Source organism: Lepisma saccharinum, chromosome 1 (genome assembly GCF_977018435.1).
Source record: "Lepisma saccharinum chromosome 1, izLepSacc3.1, whole genome shotgun sequence".
NCBI classification, from domain to species: domain Eukaryota; kingdom Metazoa; phylum Arthropoda; class Insecta; order Zygentoma; family Lepismatidae; genus Lepisma; species Lepisma saccharinum.
Genome location: NC_139229.1, coordinates 112,474,430 through 112,499,691, shown reverse-complemented (window position 1 = coordinate 112,499,691; position 25,262 = coordinate 112,474,430). Strand labels below are relative to the sequence as shown.

At 35.6% G+C, this 25,262-nt stretch overlaps 1 protein-coding gene across 1 annotated transcript in view; it reads right to left on the bottom strand.

Annotated features, from left to right (window-relative positions):
- LOC145985159 (uncharacterized) overlaps positions 1 to 25,262 on the bottom strand; it is a 225,845-nt gene that overhangs the window by 102,253 nt on the left and 98,330 nt on the right. The window contains exon 4 of the mRNA XM_083118840.1: positions 14,177 to 14,340. Within this exon, the coding sequence (XP_082974966.1) occupies positions 14,177 to 14,340 (164 nt within the window). The remainder of the gene's footprint in view (positions 1 to 14,176; positions 14,341 to 25,262) is intronic.

The following is a 25,262-nucleotide window of genomic DNA, read 5'->3' as shown; positions in this document are numbered from 1 at the left end:
TTACACACCGATATTGATCAATTGATTTTTGCCTGGGTAATGAGGTCATAATTCTTTGGACACTTTCGTTTAATTTGTTAGCACTGTCTTATAGTTAGTTGTGCAAATACTGATTCATCTAAAATTTTCAATCCAATAAATGATGTAATTCCCAATGACGTTTCATTAATTTCAAATGTATTTATGTACCAATTCATGATTTTGTCAGCAAAGATTCTAGGTTCAAACAGAGATCTGAGCATGGATCTTCAAGTTCAAGTTCATTGTCGCATTTAAATTAAATGGAAGACAGGCAACGTAAAAATTGCAAATAATACTATGTTCAAAATTTACTTATCTAAATCTCGTGTTATAATTGGGCAAATGGTATTTCCTCACATACTCTGAAGAAAAGAGAGAGAAATTCTTTATTAATAAAGTGTAAATCTAATTTCTAATTCTAATACTGAATTGTACCACCAGGTTCCAAAAATGATTTTAAAAAAATATATATAATGCGAAGAAGAGAAGTTAAATTGGAATTATAAATACAACAATATAAGTGATGAAAATGTGGTTCATTTATTGTTTTAATCACAAATAAACTTTTTCTTTGACTCTTTGAATTACATATAGAATTCGAAATGCATAAAATCAAAACTGTTCCATTACCAACCGCGGAAATATAATAGCTTATTTCATATAAAATAACAATTTAATCAAGAACTCAAAATATTACAACATGTCTAACTACATCCTTGACAACCAAATCAACAAAACAATTGAATATCTGCATATAAAGATATTATAAAATCGTAGATGTCTCACAATATAACTACTGCAAAAACGGATGTACTTTTGATGCATCATTTGACACAGTTGAACTTATAAATTTTGTTTCTTTGAAATGATTGGGTTTGATCCTGTCAATTAATGCATTTATAGCTCATTACACGGAGCAGCAGCTGATAAAAGTATTCTGTGATGCATTTCCCTGCCTATTTCGATGTACAAAGATTGGATCGTTACCAATTTATGTACAGGGTGAGTAAAAAGTCAGGTTACATAGGAAGGTTGTGACTGTAAGTAAAGGAAGATGTTGACAAAATACGAAATGGTGGAGGTAATTTTCCTGAGTGGCCACCGCGGTCTCCAGGCCAGGATTTTTGCCTTTGAGTTCATTTAAAGACGCTCATTTACTCAGTTTAAGATTCAGAACATCCAGCATCTGAAGGAACGCATTGTGTAATGTGCCGGACGTTCTGCAAAAGGTTCTGGAGAACTGGAAATGTCGCGTGCACATTATGCATTTACGTTCAAAGTGCACAAAGTGAAGATATACTATAAATCCCTATGTAACCTGATTTTTGACTCACCCTGTACTTTATTGTCAATTAGCTATATTTGTGTCAATTGATACAGTGTGACTCTTATGAGTAGGAGGTTATATATATATCTAGGGTTACCAGATCGCTGAAAGGGAAAAGTCTGACATAATGTCCCAAAATGTAGGACACAAAACATTCACAATAAATAATACATATTTCTAAAGAACACGTTAGAAAGTAATTTAAAATTACACTTTTCAGTTGTTTTTTTAAAAATGATTTGTTAATGAAATCTTAAATGCAAAATTTCCAAACTTGTAATCATACTAAACAATACAGCTCTTACTACATGTTTTAACTGGTACTTCTAAGAGGAACCAAGTTTTCTAAAACTTTCAGGTTTAATCAAAATATATTTATGAGAGACTAGACAGTCTATTTTTTTGAAATTGTAGGGATCAGTACTTTTTACAGACTTCATGAAAAAAATATTTTTCAGTCCGCTGGGCTAATGGTAATGAAAGTAGTCTCTCAACATTTGCATTATGACCTGTAATGGCAAACTAATATTCAGCAACTACCGTAATTTGAAATGGTTCCAGAAATTTCACCTTGGGTTGTTTTTAGTTCAATAACAGGGTGTCTACCAAAATAAGAAATCCAAAAATCTTTTTTTCTGGACCTTTTCTTGTCCTTTTTTTCGTTGTTATGAACCTTTATTTATTCGACCCCTACTTAGGTAAAGTTGGAAATTAGCAATTAAGAAAATACATATTTATTTAATGAAAACTGAAGCTGTATTTAACAAGAGAATTAGACCTGCTTTATCTATTAATGTATCTTGGACTGCTTTTGGCAGACTAGCAAGGCCCTTGCGTCTGGACTCACAGCCAGTATACCTAATCTTGTTTTCGTCCTTATATGTTTGTGATTGTCCCTTCATCCATTTATCTTACCATTACCACCCTTTATCCTTATCTTTGCGATTAGCCAAAGGGGCAAAAAAGTGAAGGAAAATAAACTAAATCAGCTAATCAGTCATTGGAATAGCAAAAATTCTTGACCACAAGTATAATTTCCTGACTTTTTATTGACTTCTTGACCTACTTGTTTATTTCTTTACTTTTTCTTGACTTTTTTGACTGGTAGACACCCTGAATAACTTTGTTCTCTATACCCCTCCCTGCTTTACAATCAAAATAATGTATAAGAATGGGAAACACCTTGTTCAATCAGTATAAACCCAAGGCAAGAAATTCCGCTGAACATTGATATCATCGGAAAGTGGTCCCAAAACTTTGTTCAATAATTGCTTCCGTTTTGCCGTTTATTTTCTAGCAGGACAAACTTTATTTTATTTTGGACAATGACTGAATTAAAATAAATTTCACTATTGAGTTTGGGGGCGCAGTCCGAAGACTTGTAACTTGCATGATTTCTCTCTGTTCAACTGAAACACGCATTTTCCTAATTCATATTATGTGACGCTCAAAATGTAGGACATTTATGATAATTTTCAAATTCCTCCCGAACGCCGGACATAAGGCTAAAATGTAGGACATGTCCGGGAAAAACAGGACGTCTGGTAATTCTAGATATATCGTGCAACAATTACATCCTCAAAATGCAGTTTTCATGCAGAGAAACCAAATTCATGTATTACACATATATATAACTGTTAAGTGCTACATTAGTCAATAAATATACATTAGACTAATTTGGAAACTTTTCTGAACAAATTAATTTTTTTGCTACTTTTATCCACATTTATTCGCATCTCATTGTAAGGCCTTTATACGATGGTGCAAAGCCCTAAATGCAAGTTTTACACTCTTTCTCATGGATTACATGACGTTACGATATACTGTCTTGAGCAGACACTAATTGCGGGTTTGTAGTTTCTCCGGCTAGCAGATTCTCTCGAAGCTTGGATTAGAGAATATGGACGGATTGTGGGAATACAAGAATTTTGAATTTCTCACAAACCTCTCCTGATAATAATGACACAGGTTGCTTCAGATTCGAAATAAGTGTCATTTCCAAAGTGTGCGCAGGAGCTAGAAATTACAGGTGACGTAACATGCAATGGTACCCGAATGCTCAGTCTGCACTTAGAGCAAAGTTCTCGTCTTGCATACTAAGCAGCTTCTGAAGCCCAACATCCGCGATGGTAGGTGTAATGGTTGCAGGCTGCAATTACTTCAACCAAACCTTCAGAAACATGGCTGCCGTGTTCGGTTCAAAATTTCATCCCTCGCCGAAACATCCATGATTAGGTTCCATGTGGGTCATTCCATGCTAAAAGATCCAATGGTGGTTGCATGACCATTTTAGAAAAGAATCATTTTTAGCACATCCGTTTGTACATGTTTTGAGATATCAATGTCTTTAAAAATATATTGTCTTTAGTTCTCCTGCGGCAGCCATTTTTCCAACATGGCACATGGCATTTTTTGCTCATGTAGCAGTATACGGAAACCTTAATATCTGAAAAACCATTGAAGCTAGAGACCTGAAACAAAATTCATTTTGTAGCTAATGAAGTATACTTTCTATGATATTCAAGTATGTTTTACTAAAAATTGCATCGTAAGTACGAAAATTATGGTGGAAATTTGGGTAACAATAGTTAAAAATTTGGATTTCTAAGCCCGATTTTTTAAATGATGGGGTTTAGTCTAAGGCTTGATTTTTTTTATGTGTAGACCTACCTGCAGGGTGTCTGTAAATAAAATATAAGTGCTTAGAAATACACCCCTTTTTTACAGCATGGGCTCAAACATGGCCGTTCATTGAATTTTGATAGTTTTCGAGGTCAAATATCTCAGATGGGTCTTCTTGAAAAATTCTGAAATTTGGCACAAAGGAAGCCCTGAATGAACCTAACTCACAGTAAAAATCTCAACTTTTAGGTTCAACTCGTTTTGGTCAATATGAGGTAACGTATGTCACCTAATTTCTGACGTTGCAAAGTAAGGTTAAAATACATCCCATACTTAGAATAATGAAGTCTTTTCTTTTTCTTTTTTAAATTTGGGTTAAATAAAGCCTCAGAAAATATAGTAACATAAAGTTTTAATACTTGACTTAACAGAAATTGAAATTACAAGGTATGATAATTGAAAATCTATGAAATCTCATTCCAAAAGGTTTGATTTATTAGGTACCCATGACCAGTTGGTGTTGTCATCTCCTGTTTCCTACTCATTCTCTTTGTCAAATCAGGCAGAGTTATTTGTTCTTTCACTAAGTTCCTAAGTAAATTATCAGAAATCTTCAGTTCATCACATATATTTTTTCTTGACGAAGGGTAGCAATCAAACTGATCATTCTGAGCTTTTCAACGTTAGTTTTTGCTAATTTACATTTTTCTTCTTATAATTTCAATTATATGATTGTACTGCCCATGCAAAGGATTGCCACACTTGCCTTCCTTTTCTTCATTTCTAATACTTTGTGAAAAGCAACCTTCCAGTTTCCTTTGCACTTCATGTATGATGTGAATAGTTTTTCGAGCAAGAGCACTTTATTGTTTTTCTGCAATCAGCCTCCTCAGTTTTGAAACAGGAGATACATCAAAAGCAGAACAGACTTCATGCATTTCCTTTAGTTCTTCTTGGGTTGGCATAAAAACATCATTTCCATTCTGGCAATTAAGTGAGTCACTTTATCCAGATATGAAAATTTTACTCCAACATGTCAGGCCTATTGATTTAACTGGGCTTACTTGACACTTTTTTGCCTTATCATATGAGGCAAATTGATTTTAAAAATTCCCACTTTACCATATAAATAACTATTTTCAATGGTATTTGCATATTGTCTCTAAGCCATCCACCTGTAGTCTTGACCTAAGAAGTGTTTTATCATTTTCACCGAGTTCGTTAAGATTATTTAGGTCTTTGGGACCCTTACCGAAAGTGTATTTATGACAGTCCTCTCCAGTTAAAAAATCTACAGAACACTCCATTCCAGTCACAGATAACGAACATTCACAAGTCACTACTCTCGACACATTAGGCAAAGGAAGAATGACAGCAGAGATTGTCCATGCACATGTCAACTCCACATTCTATCAAAACATGTCTCTGAATCTTCTACTGTGCATGACTCACATCTACTTCAACGAATGTATTTTCTTGAAAAATAAAAATACGTGGAAAATAAAGGAAACAGAAAATAATATATTCTACCAGTTTTACCCCTCCAAAATAAATAGCCTACTTACAGTGGAGTGCCCAAAGAGGGGTTGGTGGGGGTCATAACTCAATACCTTTGGCCTAGTATTCCATAAACAATTACGTTGAAAAGTAAATTATTTAAGACAAAGAGAGAAGGGAATTGACCATTGAATATTTTAATGAACTTGAAGAGGAAATGCAACAGTTAAAGGTATCACTGGCGATATTCACAAACAAACTAAAGTCAAAAAATGAAAATAGCGAACACTATGTAAAATACCTTCTAACTTAATTATGTATAATACTTGAATTTTTATCCAACAGACAGTTTTAGATTGTTCACTCACAATATATGATAAAGTTACATCGTTGCATTTAATATTAAAAATTGAGGCCCAAGGGCACTTTCACATGGAATGCCTATTTATATTTTTGTTTATTTACGTTGTTTTCTTTTTAAAAAATGAAAATCGTGGTACGATTATTTGTTGCATTTGCTATAATTTGTGTGGCTTGTAGCCAGTAACAACATATCTAATACAACATGGTGAAATACTGGTATTCTACTTTAGGAGCAAATAAATTACGATGAAACAGCTGCAGAAGGCGTCTTCATCTTCAATCAACATGAAGATGTGTTTGTTTTGTGATATTTTTTTCCACATGATATGACATTTATTGCAATTTACGATACAAGCCCTTGGGTTGTGTTTATCATACAATATTATGATCTACCCCACCTTAAACACTGACATTTCCTTTGTGCTGTCCAAGGGGTGACAAGTGGACGTAAAGCATGATAAGTATACAGTACCCGATGCCATGTGGTTTGTGTCGCATTTTCACTTAGTTCTGCGATTTTTGCAAATAGACAGGAAAAATGATTTTTAGAAACCAACTCTACTAACTAGGAAGCTGTACAATGTTTTGTTACGCAGATTACATTCTTATCTAATGCTCTCGATAGACAATTGAAAAAAGAATTATACACCATGAAATTTATAACACACTACAATGTAAAACGTTAACACAGGAGAAAAGACAAAAACCGTCAATTACCGCCAAAGTAACGACCATGACTCTTTGAAAGTATATTAACGCCTATTACGTAGTTATTCTAATGACATTTTTATGATTAAGTTTTGAAAATATGGATATGGTGCACAAAACTGTAATATATAATCGTTATATATCCTTATGCATGATAACATATTCATAATTTAAATAAAAAAAACTGCTTGCGTTCTGTTTTTGTAAAGTAACAGGCAGAATATTAAATTTTCTATCAGTGTACATCAGTTTATCATTATTTGACTTTCCAAGCAATATTCCAATGGTGTTTGAGGTGAACCAGAATAATGTTTCGAAGAGTCACTATCGAAGATAACAAATTAGTTAAACTTGTGAATATCGCAGGCAAAAATTGGACAAAGCATACGGTCCATATATCCACCACCTACATGAACTTCTGAACCGTGCCTGCAATGAATCTCACAGAACTTGCGATTAGATTAATGAAGACAACATTTCTGCCGGCTTCATGGCACAAGTCCTGTACATTTTACCTGCTTACAGAACTTCACATTCTCAGAAGCTTTGACGTGGTAATTTCGTTAGCCTTATTTGATGTTTGAAAGTCAAACGGAACTAAACCCTATTCGAATCAATCAATCAATCAATCAATCAATCTTGTTCAGATATCAGAGACATGACTACATATAGAGGGTCTCCTGATGGCCTAACGGTAACGCTATCTAAACTTGTAATCAAAGAGTGTCGGATGAGATACCCCGTGGAGGCACACAGTGGTTCGAATCCCACTTTAAGCTGTAGGTCCAGTTCGATTAGGATATCTGTGCATAAAGTGGACCCACACTCATCCTGTTACACCATGGAGTTTTAATCTTTGTATGTAGGCACATCCGAAGAGTTATTTTTAATGTATTACATACATTCTCTCTAACTCTTTGAATTGATTAAACATAACGCTATCACAAAACATACTACAAGACGCTTCGAGAGAGATGAGCAATCAACTCACGATATAGTATATGTTACCGAGGGTTTGAGACGTTCTCTTACATTGTTAGTCAAGAGGACATGGTTTCTAAAACACAACAAAGAAGTAATTGATCACGTGAAGCCTCTCAGGGTATGGGTAATATATCTGTTCATTCGTTGGTCAAATTAAATCAAAGTCAAGTTTTTACAAAGAAGATGAAGTATATTTTACTTCTTAGCAAAATAAAAATACTTATGAGCGGAGTTCCATTGGAATTTCAAAGAAATAACAGCATCTTACAATTCAGCTTGACCACTCTTTTAAAACTCAAAGTAAAAACAAGACACAGTTGTAATTCCCATCGCAACAGCTCATACAAGATATGTACATAAAGGTCAGTCACTATCCTGACATTATCAGTCATAGGTCTAAATATTTTATACCACATGAATCACATACTAAATAACAGATTAAGATAAATAACAGTAAAAATTTGTACAACGAGAAAGGTAATTAGGAAAGAACAATAAACATTTGTACAAGAGGGAAGGACGTATCAGGTTGTAGGTTCGAGTTCTAACTGAGACATGAGCGTTCCTTTGTGAGTGTCCCTTTATCAACTTCATGTAATCACCATTCCATCCCCATCGTCACGTTGAGTCAAAACTGGCAGAAAAGCGGCGTCAAAATAGTAATAGAAAATTACAAATGCAGTATACGACTGAGTTTGTTATGAATTGGAAATTTAAGACTGTAACATGCTGCATTCAAGTAAAATCTCACTGCTGCTTTACGGTACCTTTTGTGTTCTGATACCGATGAGCATAGTGTGCATTATATGCTTAATTTTACGAATCTGACAGAATGGACGCCTGTTATTTCGTGAAATCTAACCCATGCAGAGTAAAAGTCGGCTTGTGGACTAATTACAAAGGCTTTATTGGCGTTAAAGAGCTAAACCGGAAACTTAGTTCGGAATGTATGTATTTACTTCCTCAACGGAACGGGTGTAATTTCCCAGCGAATGGCAACAACAGTCGTACAAAAAAGGCCTTTCACAGTTAGTTACGTGGCTTAATGCATCCTCCTATCCTGAAACATGAGCAAAGTGTTATTAAGAGAGCAATTTCGAAGTTTATATTAGTTGTTTTCTACGGGCAGAGAGATATTTCTCTCTACAGTTGGCGTATTCTAAGAACATTATGTCACAGGGAGGTACCCATGTGTGTTTGTGCATATGTGTCCGCGTATGTGTAGAGAGAGAAAGCTAAAATTTCATTAACTGCAACGGTGGATTTTAATAGGTTATGCGTTTCGCACTTTTCACGTTCTGTGTATTTTTCTTGTTTTCACAAGAGTAAATGGTTTCAGTCCTTAGACGCACGTAAATTCAGTGACGTTTTCTATGTACGTACCCAGTTAATTTATTTACCAATGATAATATATTGCATGGAGAAGGCTATGGCAACATTAATTTTGTGCAATAGGTTTCATTGACTGAATTAGTTTACTTTGCGTCGTTTCTCTATCACTTTAGATGATGAGTGATGAGGTGATCAAATTGATGAAGGGACAGTCACGAAGAATACCCATGCGTAGGCTGGAATTGGAACCCGGGACTCCTGGATTGTAGCGCGCTGTGCTAACCAGTCCGCCACGGATGTCGAGTAGGTGGACGACGTGATTGGCTCTTGTGGGAGGTGTGTCCTTATCATGCTCCAGAGATTCACGGGATAGAGTATAAAATTCTCTCTGTCTCCTCTCTCTCTCTACCTCTTAATCTCTGTTATCTTCTATCTCTTTCTCTTCCTTGTTTCTCTCTTTTCATTCATTTTCATCATTCGCTCACTCTCCATCTCCCTCCCTCTCTCTCTCTCACACACACATACACAAACTTCTCTCTGCGTTTCTCTTTCTTTCTTTTGATCATTCTTCTAACTCTGTTTCTCTCTCTTTTCATCTTTTTTCTCTTTATTTCTCTGTATGTCTATGGTTTCATATCTTTCTCCATCTAATTCTTTATCTCTTTCCAGCTTTTCTTCTCTTTCCCCCACTGCTACATTACCTTTCTCTAGGGGAAGTCGGGGGAATATGAGCAGTTGGCGAATATGAGCAGGTTGAAGCATTATCGCGCACACCGCCAAGAGGAGAATCTCGTTTCCGAAACCGACAGTTGGCAGCAGTTCGTTGAACCCTCTACCAGTGCCCCACTAAATGTTGTGAGCCTAGCGACAGCGTTTGTCGTGTCAGCGTCATTTTAATGTAAGTCTGTGATTTTTTTTTGTCAAAAAGTAGTCTCATAGTTATTTAGGAATATTTGTATAGGCTAAAACAACATGTAAGTTGTTAGTCTGACAAAATGCCATAATAGTCATTTGAAAACGTGGTGATTAGGCTTTCTATTCAGAATGAAACTGTTTCGTTACTTCTAAGCACTGTGGCACAGGAGATGGAAATTCAAATCATGGCGTCTGGGGAAATAGGAGCAGAGGTATTCGGGATAATATGAGCAGAAATGGGGAAATATGAGCAACTATTTTCGACTGTACAATATTCCAAAATTAGATTAATAGATTAATTATTCTGGTCTTTAGAACATTTACATTAAAGAAATTCCGGAGGAATGTACAGCGATGACTTCAATGGAGAAAAATGGTTGAGGTTTGAAAATAGCAGCGAGTCGTTACATGAGGACGGTGTAAACATTGAGGAAGATGGAGTCACCTTTGTATGTGAAAACTGCAAATAATTTTTTGGGTGGTGATGGAGACATTCCTTTTGTGGTGGATTGTGCTTGTGTAGAGTATAAATGGTAAGGTGTGAGAACTACAGTGAAAGCTCGCATGGGAAAACTGCAAATTATATTTTTTCTTATTTTTGGGACATGAGATAAATGAAAGATGCTTTTTTGGGGAGAGAAGTGAGTTTGTGTTATGTAACAGGTTTATGAAGTGAAAATATGTGAGGTGTTAGGATTATAGCAAGATGTCTCAAGGGCTGAGTTAATATGAAAGAAGGAGTGTCCTTTCTAATGAAAACTGATTTTTTTTTTAGGGAAGGTAAGTGACAGAGACGTTCTGTGTTTGTGTGGATTGAGTTTATGATGTGATAAAATGTTACATGTACATACAAAGTGTTTAATTTGTATTAGTTTTCTGTCTGATGAATTTCCGAACCTTTTTCTTTACTATATTTGTTTGAAGCATTTTAAATGATGGAAAGGGACATTTTGTGTTAAACTTTTGTATTTCACTGTAATCACTACAAGGTGCAATAAGAAAAAAATGTAAAAATTTTGATATATTCAGCTTTATTTGCAGTTGCCCATATTACGCCTGGTCTATGATCATATTACCCCGTGTTGGGGGTAATATGAGCTACTTGACATTAGTTTGTAAAATATTGTTTTTAAAAGAAACTATCTGTTTCTTCTTTTATCTGTTTCGGGTTAAAGTAGAAAATAAGCTGAGGAATCAAACGGAGAAGAGTTTAAAACTGTAACAAATACGGATTTTAAGTTTTTTAATGAAAAACCTTTACGAGCTCATATTCCCCCGACTTCCCCTAGCATTTATTGTCTTTCTTCCTTTGTTTCTCTATACTTCCTTCTGTTTCTCCATCTCTTTCAATTCTTTAGTCTCCTTTTCCTTTGTTTCTCTATCTTTTCTTCTCCTTTTCCTTTGCTTCTCTATATTTTCTTCTCCTTTTCCTTTGCTTCTCTATATTTTCTTCTCCTTTTCCTTCTACTTTTCCTTTTCCTTCACCTTTTCCTTCTGTTTCTCTATCTTTTCTTCTCCTTTTTCTTCTGCTTCTCTACCTTTTCTTCTCTTTTGTCCTTCTGTTTCTCTCTTTCCTTTTCCTTCTGTTTCTCTATATTTTCTTCTCCTTTTCCTTCTGCTTCTCTATCTTTTCTTCTCCTTTTCCCTTGCTTCTCTATCTTCCCTTCTCCTTTTCCTTCAGCTTCTCTACCTTTTCTTCTCTTTTTCTCTTTCCCTCCCCTTTTCCTTCTGTTTCTCAGTTTCCTTTTCCTTCTGTTTCTCTATCTTATCTTCTCCTTTTCCTTCTGCTTCTCTTTCTTTTCTTCTCCTTTCCTTCTGCTTCTCTATTTTCCCTTCTCCTTTTCCTTCTACTTCTCTATATTTTCTTCTCTTTTTCCTTCTGTTTTCTCTCTCCATCTCCTTTTCATTCTGTTTCTCTATCTTTTCTTCTCCTTTTTCTTCTGCTTCTCTATTTTTCTTCTATTTTTCTCTCTCCTTCTCCTTTTCCTTCTTTCTATCTATCTTTTCTTGTATTTTATCCTTCTGTTACTCGCTTTCCTTTTCCTTCTGTTTCTCTATATTTTCTTCTGCTTCTCTATATTCTCTTTTATCCTTCTGTTTCTCTCTCTCCTTTTCCTTCAGTTTCTCTATATTTTTCTCCTTTTCCTTCTGCTTCTCTATCTTCTCTTCTTTCTTTCCTTCTGTTTCCTCTTTCCTTCTTCTTTTCCTTCTTCCTCTCTATATTTTCTTCGCTTTTATCCTTCTCTTTCTATCTTTCCTTTTCGTTCTGTTCCTCTATATTTCCTTCTGCTTCTCTATCTTTTCTTCTCTTTTATCCTTCTGTTTCTCTCTTTCCTTTTCCTTCTGTTTCTCTATATTTTCTTCTCTTTTTCCTTCTGCTTCTTTATCTTTTCTTCTTCTTTTCCATCTGCTTCTCAATCTTCCCTTCTCCTTTTCCTTCTGCTTCTCTATACTTTCTTCTCTTTTTCCTTGTTTTCTCTTTCCTTCTCCTTCTCCTTGTTTTCCTATCTATTCTTCTTTTCCTTCTGCTTGTCTATCTTTTCTTTCTGCTCCTCTATCTCTCTCTTCCTTTGATTTTCTGTTTTCTTTCAATCACTTTGTTTATAAATATGCCTTTTCTCATATATACTTTTCTTCTATTTTTATTCCTCTGTACTTATGATTCTTGCCCTACTATCATTCTGATAATTTCTCAAATGGGCTGCTTGTGTGGGCAGGAGAGTGAGAAAGGACTATTTCCCATGGACTTGTAACGTGTTAAAGTATTGAGTACGGTTTTATCCAGACAAAAATAAAAAGTTACTTGAGCATGACTGATAACAACCATGACGGACGAATATTTTTTTATCATCACAACAAAAGACGCACACACGTGGACACAAGAATAGTAATATTTAAAATCATAATCATATTGCACGTGAGATTAGCCTTTGAGACGGCGCCAAAATGAAAGCAAATAACTATCAATCAGACACATTAATGAGGCAAATTGTTACGTGTGACCGCCGAGTGGAATGTGTCGCCAAGACCATTTATTAACGTTTTTATCACTAAATTCCATACATCACAGGAAATCACATTTCACGTGGTTGCCCCGTTTCGTACATGAAACCGAAAGCACACAAATCCTGCATTATTCCTCAGTTAGTTCAACTTAACTGGAAGAATTACAACAATTACAAACTCGTTAGTCACAACAATTAACTCAACTGAACCCATGAATGCGCTGTCAATGTACTCGTATAATGAAAGAGATGTGTTGAAAAAACAGGGGAGAGAAGCTATATTTTCTACATACACGTGTGTTGTACGTATTTCCTTATATTGAAGTCTACCACAAGAAAGGGTTCTTTGCAAATACAAGATATGAGAGGACTCACTGGCGATATACAATCTGTAAATATTGGGTTTGCGCATTACGGCATTGAAGTGCGCCAATGCTTGAACCAACAGTTTCCTGGGCATTGGAACAGTCGACGTGGTCCGGTGGACTGGCCATCCAGGTCGCCAGATCTCACTGGCGATATACAATCTGTAAATATTGGGTTTGTCCGATACGAGAGGGTGGAGTATTGAAGTGAATTTCTTCCTATTACCGTGCGCTCCTACAGAAATGTTTATAGGAATCCATCATTTAAAAATGAATAATACAGGGTGAGTCATAAGTCTCCATACAAATGGTGAAAACGGTGACAAATGTTTCTTTTTCTTTTTCAGGCAGGTGAACCAATGAAAAAGAGATGCCACTAACGAAGGAAAAACGGATTGACATCATTCTGTTGGATGGGAGTGGTACCAACCGTCATGTAGCACGTACTTTCAATGCAACCCACAGAACGCAGATAACCCATAAGACCGTGGCCAAACTTATCAAGAGATTCAGAAGGACAGGTTCCGTCGCCGACGAAAGCAGGCCTGGAAGACGAAAGACAGCAACAGATGAAAGGAGGGTAACGCAGTTGTTGACAGCGATGACCAGGAGTCCGACAAAGGGGACCCGATGCCTCTATGCGGAAATTAGAATCAGCCAAAGCAGTGTCATGCCCATTTTGCAAGTGAACAAGTGGCACCCTTACAAGCTGCAGCTCTTGCAACATCTTACAGAAGACGATCCCGACCGGAGAGCAGAGTTCTGTGAAAGGGCACTGAACATGAACGAGAATGTTCCTGGTTTTGTTAGTTCCATTCTTTTTTCAGATGAGGCTAATTTTTATGTCACTGATGAAGTGAACAGGCAAAAATGTCAGGTACTGGACGCATAGCAATCCACATTGGATGTCGGACTGCAAAATTCAAGGGGCGGGGAAACTCATGGTGTAGTGCGGGATTTGGGGTAACAGGATTCTTATCTCGACATGTTGAAAAATGACATCTTCATGTCAATCCTGGACGAAAATGGGGACTTACCTGCATTTTTCCAGCACGACTGGGCACCAGCGCATTACGGCACTGAAGTGCGCCAATGCTTGAACCAACAGTTTCCTGGGCATTGGAACAGTCGACGTGGTCCGGTGGACTGGCCATCCAGGTCGCCAGATCTTACTCCCATGGATTTTTACCTTTGGGGACACCTGAAATAGATTGTGTACCAGAAGAAAATCTGTAATGTTGACCATCTTAAAAGGAGAATCACACAAGCTTGCAATCAAGTCACAGGAGAAATATTGTTCGCCAAAATTGGTTAGAGCGCCTAGCATTGTGTTTGGACATGGAAGGGAGACATGTGGAACCCTTTAACTGTAGCATAATATAATCCCATTTGTAAAAAGAAAATAAATAAACATTAGTCACTGTTTGCACCATTTGTATGGAGACTTATGACTCACCCTGTATAAATAATAACATAAAACTCAAATAGCAATTGCTATTGTACAATAGCAATAATATAATATTGCTCATCAAATTATTATTTCTCAAATTAATGGTATTAAATTATTATTATTACTCTACAAAGAGTATGATATAGTCAATGCTGGTTAAATATGTTTTCCACATAGCATTTAAAAGAAAAGCATGTAAGTAATGCTAGGACTAATACATTTTGTTAACTACTTTGATACCATTAATTTTAGAAGAACATGTGTCAAAGGCAATTTGTAAATTGAAAAGTAGATCTGCAATTGGTGCAGATAGAGTAGCTAACTTTATTTTGAAAGGTAATCAAGAAGTTATGGTTCCATTACTTACAACTTTCTGTAACAGGTCATTACGCATTAGCAAGTGGCGTTTTCCCAGAAATTCTGAAAGATGTTTTTATCGTTCCAGTGCTAAAAAAAAGGAGGGAAAAGTAAACGATATAGGTCAATAACCATCTTAAATGCAATAGCTAAAGTGCTTGAACACATAATTGGGTTTTTCTTTCAAATGAATTTATAAAAAGTAGATCAACTGTTACTAACCTGTTAGTTTTAATTGCTTCTATCAAATCAACTCTAAGTAAGAAATCGCAAACTGATATTATATTTATAGACTTATCTAAAGCTTTTGACTCCGTGAACCATAAATTATTATGAGATAGACTTGATATTATTAGAATAACACCCAGATTTTTTAAATGGTTTGAGTTTTTTTTTATATATCTCGTATTGAATATAACTTTTAGAGTTAAAATTAGACAAAGTACCTCTGAGAAAGCAAAACTAACTTGTGGCGTGCCACAAGAATCTCCTCTTGGACCAATTTTATTTTCAATTGTTATTACTGATATGTATAGTGTTATTGACTCAACTTGTCTTTTATATGCTGACGATCTAAAAGTTTTTTTGGGAAATTAAAAGTGGATCAGATGTTTTAAAGTTACAAAATGATCTTCAGCGAGTGGTACAGTGGCGTGAAAGCAATGGAATGCAAATTAACCTTAGTGAATGCAAAGTCATTAGATGTACAAGAAAAACAAACTTTTTTGTTTGCAATTTTATTTTATTAAATCTCAAAAGGTGTTCTAGTTATAAGGATAACTGATTCACCATCATTATTTGAACACATAAAGGAAATGTGTAAAAAAGCTAGAAATTTACTAGGTTTAATATTTTTTAATTGGACTTATTTTAACAGATTGGAAACAGATTGGAAACTTCCAGGATTTTATATGTCACAATTATACGTCTATTAATAGAATATGGTTACGAATTATGGAGCTCAGTAGCTAAATGTTATGCAGAAAAAATATAATCAGTTCAGAAATTATTATTCAGATTATTGTGCATGAAAACAGAAAAAAAGATAGAAAAAGAAATGCTATATAACATTTAAATATGAGGAGTGGTTTGAATCACTTAAATTACAAACACTGTACACAAGAAGTAACAAAATAAGCGTATTTGACTATTTGTATATAATATGCTATCATCGACAGTGACCATTTCAAAAGAATTATACTCGTAGCTTACAAGGTTCCCAAACATAGCACTAGACAAAATTTCTTCATTTCGGTAAATTGTAAGAATGGTAGTGAATTAATGAAAACATTAATAGATAATTTAAATTATCATATGTTATAAATTGTAGAAATTGAACGTGATGGTGTATCTAACCTTTGACGTGCTCAGCATTATTAGAGGTATAGTACATCTTGTTTAAAAACAAATCTTGAAATGTTACTATCAATGTATTAATCTGATCGTATATATTTTATCCCTGTAAGTTTTTACTATGCTTAGTGCTATTTTAGGTTATATACTATTCTTAATAATAATTATTATTATTATTATTATTTTTATTAGAGACTTATCAAAAGCTTTTGACTCTGTGACTGCTTTTTAACTAATTACCAAACCTATGTTCTTACAAAAAAAAATACACTACAATGTTATGGATTAAATTTTAGAAATGCGTACGTCCCGACCTTAAACTTTGGCATGATATAACATGTTGCATTTATTTCAAACCATTTTTTTTCACCTGTTCTAAAAGTTTTTCAAGAGTACCTACTGACCAACTGAGATATCCAACACCACACTGTACCGCTTATTGTAAGCTTATGATAGTTTGCATTCTTCTGAATAGGTATATAAAGAAGATAAAAAAAATTATGTTTACTGCAAATTTAATAATAATAATAATAATAATAATAATAATAATGTTTGTATTAAAATAATTATAAATCAAATTAATACTAATTACAATACGTAAATTAATATTATATTATTATTACACGATTAGGTAAAAAGACTGTATAAGAATAGAGATATAAGAGTGCATATTCATTACGTAGCTTACCTGTAGTTAAGATCGGAATAACTTACATAAAAACAAGTGCCCTGGCAATGAAATTAATGTCAAATAGATTAATAAATTAATATTTATCGGATAACAAGAATGATGTTACATGTATTTGGAGAAAAGTAAGTTTCTGATTAATATTTTTTGCATATTATTTTGAATAGTAGTGAACATAAATCTTCTTTGTAATGCCATTCAAAGCCCTATGATTCCAATATAATCCTTGTCTTCCAATAAGTTCAGAGGAACTTATACAACAACAGCTAAACGAATATATTTTTCATTATTTAATTTTAGTACTTGATAAATCTTTCGGGGGGTTCGGACCCGCCTTTAAATACGTCCTTGGAAGGGTACAATTTGGATCGAAGGGTTTAGCGTACCTCTTCCCAAAACGTGTGGGGTTACAATGTCTCTTTGTACACTCCTGTTCCTGCGCCACTGGTGCTGGTCATATGAGCATTAGGAAAAATGCAAGCGTCGACGGAAACAATGAAAATTTGCGCTTAGGTTTTGCAAGACTTAAGAAAGAACAATTGAACTGCGCACCCCTTAAAAAGAAAAGAAGCATCCTAATTGGCCGGTAGGAAGAAACGCTGTCCAGCAGCTCCGCCATGTTTTTCGGCCATGGTAGCAGGAAATGACGTCAAGAAATTAAGGTCCCAAATCACCGGAGCGTGTGCCACGGCATGTCGAACGAAACAGAAGGAATGTTACTCTTAAGGCGAAATAATAACTCCCCCGAAGAAGCGACACTGCCTCCGGGGAAGGGAAACAAAGAAAGAAAGAAGAAAATTGGTAACAGAGAGAGACATGGCGGTGGTTTCTGGTCTCTGATGGCCCATCCTGGTCGTGCACTGGGATATACCACGACCTGGCTATTAGAGCAGTGAGGTAATTTTAGGTGCAGCAGCTGCGGAGGGTTTCATTCATTCTTAGGAATTCTCTCGCACCCACAGACCCTTTTTTTTCTGTCCTGAAAGGTTAGAAATCGTACGCCTCGCTTCGATTGACGCCCGCTCCTTTGCGATATTTCATTAACAATTAGCGACGACGGGAACCGAGGCCGGCGGCGGTTGTGGCTGGCGGTGGTCGCCAGGAACGAAGGGACACGTAATTAGGGGCCGCAACGGGGAGGGGGTGTCTGAGGCGAGGGAGGCAAAAATGGTCAGGGCAATTTTTTGATATCAGTCGTAAAGATTTCGTGGAAGAATCCTACACATTTTGTGCCTTAATTGCGGGGTTATGTTCGATGCTATAAAGTTCGCTTGTTTTTTGTTCTTTTTTTGTGCCGAAAAGACTCGAGGAGCCGGGCGACAGAAAAAAAGAGTCTGTCTGTGTGTCCTCCCTGGAATAGCGCCAAAACCATAATTTTGATTATCTAAGCGTGGCTGTGTGGTGTTTAAAAGTTGTTACAAACCAGATATTTCATATTGGAAACAATAAAAAGAGATGGAAAGAAGGAGTTTCGGAAAGAAGAGCAGATGGCAGCACAAGGCAAAATAATATAAATAAATTATTGAAAAATAAGTATTCACTTAACGAAACTAATAATATAGTATAAAAAAGTAGAAAAAATGAAAGCAATGTATAAAAAACAAAAAGAATGGAAGAAATGGACAATTAAAGTGATTTTTATTATTCAACACGTTCATACCTACAGTCAATTAATAGGCACGCGTAAAGAAGTATTCAAGGAAATAAAAATTAGGATACCATCGGGGGAAATTATATTTTGTTGTTACGTAACATAATGCATACATTGCAAAATCACATAGTTTTTCAAGCTAAGAAATTTCTATAATTTTTAAATTATTTTGTAGGTATTACATTCTTACAACGTACTTATTCTTTAAGAGTAATACTTAAGGTATTTAAAATTAAGGCTATTATTTTCTTATTTACTTAAAGCCCCCGTAAATATGTAACATTGTCAAGGTTTTTTTTGGGAGTGCGTCAAAAACCCACCTTGCTCGGGTGAAAATTTCATCTTGAGCAGCCCCTGTCTGTTCTATACTCTGCCCACGGCAAGTATGAAGTCGATGTAAACAGTAACATGACTTGAGTAAAGTGGTTGCTTGCTTATTGAAGTATTATTCTAGTGTAATCGATTAGATATGACCGTGGATTACAGTTCATAAAATATGAAAGGCGCCGGCAAAACGCCGTTGAAAACGTTACGTGTGGGCCAGACTTAAGTGTGTGTGATTGTCTGTTGATCCATCTCATCTGATTGCCAGTCGTTTTCATCGTCCGGATAAGCCAAAAGTGGAAGAAAAGCGCCGTAAAATAAAACGAATCATCAGCACGGTGTCCCAACTCAGGACGTCCCAGTTCAGGAACTATGCCGAAAGTTCCCAATTCAGGAACCGCCGCCTAGGGAGGGAAGGGGAAGAGGTAAGGACAGGTTTTTGAAAGCTTCTTATCATTACTGTACGTTACCCTGAAATACTGCGTACTGTACATACATATATTCATTTGCAGAAAATGTACTGTGCTTTAGGGGAGTTTATTTCCTCTCATATATTTTGTGTTGCAGATCTTAAGGTTGTAGGTTAGGTTAGGTTAGGTTAGCAGTTATACAGGTGTGCGTAATGTCGGCTATTTCAAACGTCAATTCATCCTCACCCGTGGCGATTAGAAGGACGTGCTGAGCTGGAAAGACATTTCAGTGAAATACCCAACTGGTATAGACCACTTCCTGAAATGGCACTATTTTCATTGGAATTTCCATAGTCCCTGAGTTGGGAAATCCTGAATCGGGAATAAATCATCAGCACTTTCGCATTCATTCTCATCGTCGCGATTAATGCAAGAGGTAGAAAAAGGGACATAACCGAAATACTGTAATAATTTTTTTCGCAAGTATACCTGTAGATATAGAGGAGAAGGTCTAAATATGGGCGAAGGTTTAAATATGGGTTTTGGAGTTATCAGCGCTCCCGGGTGCTGCAGCCTGGCACAGGCTATGGGAACTGGTTATCTGTCAAGGACAAAGGTTGCGGCGTCAATTCGCAAGAGAAAGTGGTGGTTAGTTTCGGCCTTGGGCGCTGTTATAGAATAGCGACCTCCGAAAACGTTTTGCAGGTATGTTTTAATTCAGCGTTTTCTGAATTCTCATTTGCTTTGCATAGGTTATGATATTAGCGGTAAATAAAACAAATGTGGGCTTATATAATGCCATGATTTGTTTGTGAAATATGTACCACAGAGAGCGAAAATAAATTGAAGAAGAAGAATAGCGCGACAGTCAAAATATTGGGCTATGACATGAGATCACATTTTCAACAAATATTTGGATGTTTTTCTTAATTTAGATTTTTCCCATTCCGCGTGATTTTCAAATCAACAGGTTATTCATAAATATGAATTTTATAATGTTTTAGCGATAAATGACTGTTTTTTAAAATTTTAATTGCTTTTTGTGATATTGCCACTAGTAGCCCATATTTAGACCACAATTTTGAAATACTTCATTTTACCATTTTTTGAAAATTGCTTCTTCTTCTTCTTTTTTTTAAAAAAGGGAGACCTTCTATACTTTAGCATGCTATTACATTTAAGTATATTCATAGATATGCATTTTAAAGGCAGGTGCTTGATATATTCATTTTTTTTCCCGAAAATGACAAAATAAAAAGGGGGCCCATATTTAGACCGTTTCCTCTACTAATGCACAACCATATTTGAAACTTTGGCCTGGAGACTGTGGCGCTAGTGTCGAATGTTAAATTCATGGGGAAAAGCTTGTAGTTCTGGTATTTCCCGAGTACCACATATTGGCGCCACTATATAACAAATCACTACGTCCACACCAAGAACATCTTGTCCCTCCACTTCAAATTGAATTCCTTGCTGGTGGCTGCAACCAATTACCTTTCGGCCATTATTCTCAACCTGTTTTAATTTAAAATCCGTTTCCAATGTAAAGAAATGACGTTTCGCAATCGTGCATTTAATTTGCATTGCCCTCCTTTTTGTCCGAGTTTCACGACCGCCTCTTGTGTCACATGGCTGACAATTGCCGATGCGTGCTCAGCAACAATGGAATGCTGGACAAATGAGCTCGGTTGTATAAGCCAACAACGCTGTTGCACTCATTGTTCTCTTTTTGCGTAAATATTTGTACCTTGGCTGCTCTGTTGCGTGGAAGAGGAAGTCGTGGTTTTTTTTTGTTTTTTTATCATTCCGCTTACTGACAATCTTCCTCTTCCGACACGAAACGGGGGCAAAAACGCAAAAAACGTTTTACCCCTCCAAAATGTAAATTTGAAAAGTAACCAGGGACGATTTAGGGACCATTTGTTGGAGAATACAACAGAACCAGCAAGGACGTATTAAGGGGAGGGGGTCCGGACGCCCCTCCGAAAGACTTACTAAGTACTAAAATTATATAACGAAATATTAACATAACTAAATAAATAATAAAAATGTTACTTGTTGTTCAATGGAAGGTTACTTTTCCCAACGAACTTAGTGGAAGGCAAGGATTATATTGGGATCATACGACTTTGAATGACAGCACCAAAGAAGATTTTTGCACTAATAATATGCATAAGATATTACAAGAAACTTAACTTTTCGTCAACTGGATCTAACATCCCTTTTTGATATTCAACAAATATTAATTTATTTATCTATTTGACATTAATTTCCTTGCCAGGGCAGTTTTTTTTGTAGATTTTGCCGACCTTAGCTATTCGTAAGCGAGATAATGAATATGTGCTGTTATATCCTTATACCATTGTTTTACCAAATCATGTAATAAAAATATAATTAATTAATTTGACTATTTTAATTAATACTATTATTAATAATAATTATTTTAATAATAATAATAATATAAGACACTTGTTTCGGGCCCCCCAAAATATATTGGAATCTAACTTTATGTAGGAGCGGGGGGGGGGGAGTAGAATCGAACTTGGAACTCAACTTTGGGGAAGTAGAATAAAAAAACATTTCAAGCCCAACATAACTGTTACATTCGCAAAATCATAAAAGTTACTCGTTAATTTGCTCCTCAGGTTCCAAGAGGTTAGCAAAGTTACTTGTAGATTTTCATAAAACTGAATGAAGACTAGATTTCAAAGGAGTTCGTATTTCCACGTTTATTAGGAGAAAATTTGTGATAGTGACAAAATATTAAGAGATGTATCTTGAAAATTACGTTCTCACATGATATTGTTACACAGTAACTCAATAATAAAATAGTTACTAGTGATGATAATAGATGGCGCTAAGTAAGCACAAATTGAAAGTAACAGAAAATGTTGACATTTGAAAAAGAAAGAGCAAAACGAAAGCTTAAATAATAAAAACATAAAAGTTCATGAAAAGTTGCAAACTTAAAAACAAAAAATAGGGGTAAGAAATAAAGAGGAAAGATAAATTGAAGCCAGACACTAAAAATGATAAATTAAGAAATGTAAATAGAAAAGAACGAGTTGCAGTGACTAACCATAGGTTGTAGATTTCATTTATTGGTTCTTCCGTTTGCTGTAGTTCACATTCGTTTATTCCGCCCACTAACTTTCTCCCCTTATCTACCGTTATACGCATCCTTGCTTCACAGAGTGTATACCAATGTAATATGCCAACCCCTTCATAATTTTGTATGTGAGGGCGTTGTGCTCCATTATCAGAGTTTAAGTTTTGAGTCCACCTTATGGACAGATGGACTAATCAGGACTGGACCTACAATTTAAACTGGGATCTGAACCATTATGTGCCTCCACCGGACAATATCAGAGGAGTTCATCTACACTTGTGGTTGCTATGATCAAAATACACTCTACGGTACATATATCAAAAATGTTTGCAAACTCTTTGTGTCACTGTTAAAATTAGCGCATTTGTTGTGTTTTTCGAGTGTTTAGAAATACACATAATACTTTTTGCCGATAAAACCTTCCACTCAAAACAGGTGTATTATAATTGTCTCCTATTTGGAATTCTTGATTGATTGAATTGATTTTTTTAACTACGCATTTCTGCTATTTTTGGCTAATCGGTAAGATGAGGATGAGTGATGATATGATAAAATTGATGAAAGGGCACTCACAAAGAAAACCCATGCCAAGGTCGGAATTCGAACCCGGTTGCCCTGGCGTCGTAGAGCGCTTTTCTATACATTCCGTCACGGAGATAGGCAAGTAACTCAAAACAGTGACAAAGTCCGTAGGATAGCATACTGGGTATTAAACAGAACTTTTCTAAAAAATATATTTACGAGGCGGTTTCAATTCATACTGCTTCTGTTAAGTTTGAATCACACATAACGTCGAAGCACTCATGTACTTAGTCCAAATTTCTGGTAACTGATTCTTTAAAAAATATATGAAACTAAAATAACATCTGACTCTAGCTATGCTATTAGTGTTATCCATATTATTGCATCCAGTACTGACTTACTTGTGTGTAAAATTTTAACTTGAGGCATATTTGGAGATTGCCCCATTGTACACATTTTTCTTTCCTCTCAGGAAAGATTACCAAATTATTGTGGAAAAAATCTAAGTAATTCAAAACATTTTTCCACACAGGTCATTTTTGTCTTCTGGTGCCGACTTACCTATGTGTGAAATTTTATTTTAATTGATTCATTTGTTTTATTTTACTTCGCTTTTTGTACCACTTTTGGCTAATTTGCAAAGATGGAGATGAGTGATGATATGATGAAAATGATGAATGGACACTCACAAACATCCATGCCCAGGCCGGGATTCGAACTCGGGACTCGTAGCGGGATCTGATAACCACTCCGCCATGGGGGCTGGCTTTAATTGATGGATTCTTGCAGCTCGCACTATTATACACATCTTTATTTTTTGAGGATCCATTATGTCATCATCTACTGTGACATCATCGCCAGCTAAATGCATCCGATGTTCAGAAAGTTTAAGAAATAGATGGTAATATATTTGCCACATGCTCTCGATGTCCAGCAACCAAGGGATGATTATAAAGGAGTTCTGTTTCTTTATCTTTTGTTTCTTGGAGGAAGAAGTGGTTGTTTCGAGTTTCTGGTGTAACTTACCATGCTCTGCGAATGAGCAAAAAGTTTAGAATATGTTATATTAAGCATTAGGTGATAGGCACAGCCTTGGAATGCAACAACACATGGTATCTGTTCGTCTGCTGGACGTTCTTGTGTTTTCGCCGACATATGCCACCGTGCCTATCACCTATTGTCTAATAAAACAATATTCCAAACTTTTTCCGAGGAGTGTATGTGCTGAAGTTGTTAATATTTCGGCATGAATTGCAGTTTGCCCCACGAAGAAATCAGGAAGATAAATAACTTAGTTTTTTTTTGTGTGTGAACTTGGACTACAAAGAGTGGAATGAAGACCCTCTTGGAATTCGAGCCCCCCTATAATGATATCTCACTTCTGTCCTCAAGACTTTATACGAATCGATTGTAGCTACCACAAAGACTTAAGGAGCATTTTACAGACATATTTTCTTTTATTTCGGAACACTTGGTTACGCTTGCCTTTCTTGATGATCGTGTGACCGCGGATATTAAGAAGAAAATGATTCAGAATTTACAACGTGCTAGATCTTCCATTTCCGCTCGATGTCTGCAGATCACACCTGAAGTGAACAATCTGAAGTTAGAGAACCTTACGACGAAAGAACCTCTTTATTCTTGGATGTACTGATGGAAGAAATCTAAAACCTTTCTGCAGAACATCTAAACTAATGGACGGACGATCCTGTTTTCAATTAACTTCATCATAAGATCTCACAGATGAAAGTACCGAATTAAACAGCAGAAGGAGCATCGGCTTAGTCCAAAATTATAATGAAACTCTGATAAGCAGAGGCGCAACCACGATTTTTTTTGGGGGGCAGTACCAGGATAAACGTACCAATTATAATAATAATAATGTTAATAAATAATGTTAATAATAATGTTATTATAACATTATTATTAATATTGATTTGCTTTATTTTACTTTCCTTCTTGTGCCACTTTTGGCTAATTTTCGAAGATGTGGATGAGTGATGGCATGATGAAAATGATGAATGGATACTCACAAACATCCATGCCAAAGCCGTGGACACTAAATTGTGTACGTATTCAAAGTTCCTTTAATAAATATTATATACAGCATATATTATTTAAATACATTACACAACCAATTCATCCATCTCACAATAAAGCAGCAGCAAAAAATTCATAAATTGTCTCTGAAATGTGCACGCTACTTTCCCTCAAAACAATTGTTCATGCATTTAAAACAAAATCAATTAAGACAAGTGT